Below are 5,000 nucleotides of genomic sequence, written 5' to 3'. Positions count from 1 at the left end.
ATCTATGCAGAACTAAAGAAAGCAAGTGTTCCCAGATTTGGGATTGTCACTGTGATAGCAATGGGAATTTGCACAACTGCGTATGCTATAACGGGCTCATTTGGCTATCTAACATTTGGAGTGAACGTTAAAAGTGATGTGCTATTAAATTACCATCCTAATGATGTTCTGGTGAACATTGCAAGAGTTGTGTTAACAATAATAGTCCTGTCTACTACAGCAATGGTTCTTTTTTGTGGAAGGTGAGGTTTTTGTTTGCTCAAGATATCCAGTTGTTGTCAACAAAGCCTCAAGCAAAATTCACTACAGCATGAATCCATCTTTATTCATTGATTTGGTTACAGACTGATTATACACTGAAAAATTAAGATGAATTAAATTAAGGATTAGTCTGAGATGGTGAAAATTATGGCTTAGAAACTAGATAAGACAGTGTGAAAAACTTGAATGAATTTACAGGACAAATACTCACCAAGTCTTTCTGCTCGACAGTTGAAGCACATGTTTAAGCAGAGGGACCTGGTAAGGATTGGTCACGTGATTCAATGCACGTTTCCATTTCTGTCGGCAACACCAGTTAATGGTAATCTTAGGTGTGCACATTGTTACATATTATTATAACTAGGGAATCTTGAAATCAAGTTGTTCCTAGCAATATGATTCGACAAAGTTGGTGCCCCAATTGAATCCTCTGATAATCAACCTTTATTCTCATGCAAACTTTGTCTCATATTTTCGTTAACAGCAAGCTTTGCTTCTGATTGTGCAAAACCAGCATTTCCATTTGGCCAACAAACAATAGTGCACTTTTAAACCCAATGTTTATAATAGCTTTTTGGGACATCTTCCATTAGACTGTTTATATTAATATTATTTTAAGAGGCCACAATCATAAAACTTATAGAGTCTGTTTCGTTACTTCATCTTCTTTCAATCCCTGTTTTGAGTATTTTAAATGCTCTGTTAATTCATTCATCTTTTATGTTTAACTTATTGGTTTAATTAATACTAAGGGTAAAACCATAATGTGGCGGGTTAGACTCACAGCTCTGCTCTTTCCTGCACCCTTAATAGTTTGCCAAGCCCTTCCCAGGTCCCTTCCAGTGGGCCTGAATGTAAAATAAAGGTTTTTTCAATAAGAAAAGAAAATAATAAATTTTGTGAATTATGAAACAATGTGAAAAAAATTAATGAGAATGCAAGATTCATGCCTTGTCAAAATCAATATTGAGACTGATATTGTGGAGGAACATCAATTCCCTGCAGACAATTCTATGCCTCTGTATTTGCAGTGGGTGAAGCAGAGCTGATCATCCACAGGTATGATCAGTTAGAGTTGCAACTCGTCATCAACTTTTTTGGATCCCTTTTTTCTCATAGAAGCTGTGTAGAAGGCTTGTATCTCTCCTTCTTCAGAATGTCTCCAGCACTTGCTGAAGTTAATGAAAGAAGACGGCGTATCGTACAGACATTAGTATGGTTTGCACTGTCCCTTGTCATTGCATTGTTTGTGACTGACATTGGATATGCAGTGGCACTAATTGGAGGATTAGCTGCATTGTTTATTTTCTTCTATCCAGGTTGGTGAATTTCAAAAGTAAGAATTAAGTTATGCATGGATTCAAACTTTTGAAACTGTTACATACTGTCAGGTATAATGAGAGCAATAGAGCGAGTTTCAATCGAGTGCCGTAAAACCAAAACCAAAGTAATTACTTCGGCCAATCAAATAGGAGGGAGACAATCCAGTAAACCAATCAAAATTCGAAGTAATTACACTAGCCGACACGATTGGTTTAGGTTTCAATTATGATTGGTTGAAAAAACTGGGGCAAGAATTTTGAACCAATCACTGAGTGAAGTAATGCAAAACCAAAGCAATTTCCTAAATCATTACTTTCGACACTCAATTGAAAACCGCTCTAGTCTCTATTAAAAACAAATTGATGTAATATAATTGATGTGATATAATAATTATTGTTATTAATGTAATAATTATTATTAATAATGTAATAATTATAATAATATGATGAAACAACCAGTTATACTATAATAATGCATACCAAATTTAATCACACAAATTTACAAGGCAATCTGTTCTTAAAGCTTTCTGTTTTTATTTTTGGTACATGATTTTGTCTATTTTTTTTGTAAATAAAATATTCTTGTCTGTCCAGATTTAAATTAAGATGATACTTTGGAGATTTCGATCCCTTGTCTTGTTTGTTAAAAGGACGAAGTCATCAGGGAGATTTCAAACTTTGAAAGAAAATTTTCTCTTGAATGTTGTCGTGATCATGTGATCTATATCAGTGGCAAACTGTAGAAGTCAGTAAGGTTATTCAAGAAGCTGATCTGTTTCACAAAAAATTCCTCCCTTTTGTACACCAAAATTCCATGATTATTTTTCCATGCCCCAAACCAAAATCTTTAAAAACCATTTTTCTTCACAGCAGAACTCACCAGTAGTGCTCATGTGTGCAGGAATTATCCCATATTTATCTGTTTTTCTCATATGTGATTCCATTGTTCAATATTATAATCTCTATAATAATTATCTACAATGTTTAGCAAGTGGAGGTGGCTAGTGGTGGATATTTGTGGCTCGGTAAATATCCACCACTAGCCACCAACACTGAGGTGACTAGTTGTTTTAGTATTAACTAAAGCAGTGAGAGATAATAAATTACAGCACAAAAATTTACAACATTTTTGGGCGCAAATTGCTCAGCGGTAAATAGGAGTTTGAGTAGCCAATCAGCGTGCGAGTTCAACGCTATCCACTGTTTTAGTATGTGCTAATATATTAAATCTATAATATTATCTGAGTCTAGATAATGCATATCGTGGTTCATTCTATTTTAGGATTTTATTTGTCTCTCAGAGATACTAGCCTATTTTTGGCTACTCTGAGATTCAAGATGAAATAAAGTTAACTTTTATATGTATGCACTGTAATAATGTATATTTGCTGTCATTGTCCAGGTGGATTTAAATCATCCCTAAAGCAAAATGCAATTTAGATTTATGATCATCCAATGTTACAAATTACATTTTAACCCATTCACTCCTTGGGCATCCCAGGACTTCCCCAGTTGATGAGTAAAATCGTCTGGCCTTAAGGTCTCGGTAAATGAAAATTTTAGTACATTGCTCGATTTTGTTTTTTTTTTTTTTGATTTTTGGCATGAGTGGGTCCTAAATTTTATTTTGGCAGAAAAAGAAAATCAGAAAGTGCTTTTTAACCCTTCTAAAATGAGCTTTTTCTGTTTCCCGCCATAAGTTGCGCGCGAAAAGTGATTGACAGCCCCTGTCTATTGCATGATAAAACACTATTGCGTGACGCAAAAATCAAAATTCTCCCACCTCCAGTCGAGACAGGTTTTAAGCTATCGCTTTGAAACTTTCAGATATGATGGATAATGATATAAACTCAAAAAGGGTGTGAGGAATTTTCCGATTTCCCTTTGTAACTCATTTTATGTCAGTTTCTTTGTGTAAATCGCGCTGGAGATTCGACTTTTTAGTTTGAAATGCAATAATTCCGCTAATACGAGACGTATCCAAATTTCCTCACACCCTTTTTTAGGTCTTTTATCTGTCAATCAGATGCAATAAAAAGGAGGTGAATATTCAGAACGCAAAAGGGCCGGAGCTTCAGCAGAAAACTCGATACCTCTGAGTTTGAGAGCAAAAAAATTGAGCGCCTTTAGAAATAAAATCTCTTATAAGGTAATTTAGTCTTTTAGCTTTAATTTGATATATAACTTGCCTTTGTAGCGAAAATACTGGCGCGACTAGAACTTTTTTCTGTGGGCACATCGTTTTCATTTACCGAGACCTTAAGCCGCAGCTACACCAGCATTTTTTTGCTTGCGCTGGTGATGTGATTTTTTCAAACTTTGTCGTGTTGCCAGCACAAGATGGAAATCACATGTGTAGCCACCCTTGAACTGGCGACGCGACTGGCAAAAAAATCGCAAGAAAAAAGTTGCCAGAGTTGAAACTTTCACGACAAAATCGCAGAGATGGTTGCCAGTGTAGCCACCCTGCAACTTTTTGCCTGTGCTTGTGACACGACTAAAGAGTATTTTAGCCAATGAAATTAAAGTAGGAATGTCTGTTTATAGTGTCCAGGTGTCTTGAAATGTGCAATCCGCTCAGCCTTCAATTTGTCGCCAAAATTGGTCACAAGTGTAGCCACCCTGGCGCGCAGACGATGTGACAAAATCTGAAAAAATCGCATCACCAATGCTCATGATAGTCTCAGACCTCTGTGCTGCTTTGTCAGCAGCGGCCATGTTAGTTTAGCTTCACATGGTTCTTTCTCAACAATGAATTGAAAGCAGTTGTGTTTTTGGAGTTTTTTTAGTCCATCTGCTTATTGTTACTCGTTGTTTCTCTTTTGGCATTGATGCTGCTAGATACAAAATAATGTGGCTGAGTTGTGAACACTGAGTTTTGTTTTATTTTTAAGGTATTTGTCTTGTGCAGGAGATGCTTCAGTATCCGGTTTTAACTTCATCAAGGAAACTCTTGATCATTCTTGGTCTCTTTTACGTGGTTCTTGGAGTTTTCATATTTGCGGACTCTGAGGTGGTGGCAATAATGAAAGACATAAATAGAAGGGCACTGTACTAAAATTGATTTAAGGCACCTCCAAGAGCATCTTTAGTTAATAATGCTAGCTATTTCATTACTTGGATGCTGTCTCTACAGAAAGATGGATGACAATTATAATTATATTATTATGATGACTTATTGTATACCTCAATGTTACTGGGTGAAAATAAAATGAGGGTTTTATTTTATGCTGAATGAGTTTGCAGTGATGCACTATATAATTCTTGTTATAGTTATTATTTATAATAATTTATTAACCCATTGACTCCCAGGGGTTCCCCATTGATGAGTAAAATCGTCTGGCGTTGGACAGAGTAAAATACTTTTACTTTACTTTACGTTTAATAGTTTCCAGCAACCTAAATACAGTAGCTGAG

The 5,000-nt window shown here is 35.7% G+C and overlaps 1 protein-coding gene across 1 annotated transcript in view; it reads left to right on the top strand.

Moving 5' to 3' along the window:
* LOC138022119 (sodium-coupled neutral amino acid transporter 7-like) overlaps positions 1-5,000 on the top strand; it is an 18,155-nt gene that overhangs the window by 11,902 nt on the left and 1,253 nt on the right. Inside the window, exons 6-8 of the mRNA XM_068869146.1 lie at positions 1-242; positions 1,381-1,580; positions 4,478-5,000. The exon at positions 1-242 is cut by the window's left edge and continues 21 nt beyond it; the exon at positions 4,478-5,000 is cut by the window's right edge and continues 1,253 nt beyond it. Coding sequence (XP_068725247.1) covers positions 1-242; positions 1,381-1,580; positions 4,478-4,641 — 606 coding nt within the window. The 3' untranslated portion in view covers positions 4,642-5,000. The remainder of the gene's footprint in view (positions 243-1,380; positions 1,581-4,477) is intronic.

This window comes from Montipora capricornis, chromosome 10 (genome assembly GCF_036669925.1).
Source record: "Montipora capricornis isolate CH-2021 chromosome 10, ASM3666992v2, whole genome shotgun sequence".
Classification (NCBI taxonomy): domain Eukaryota; kingdom Metazoa; phylum Cnidaria; class Anthozoa; order Scleractinia; family Acroporidae; genus Montipora; species Montipora capricornis.
The sequence above is the reverse complement of the archived record's forward strand: the minus strand, read 5'-3'. Positions and strand labels throughout refer to the sequence as shown.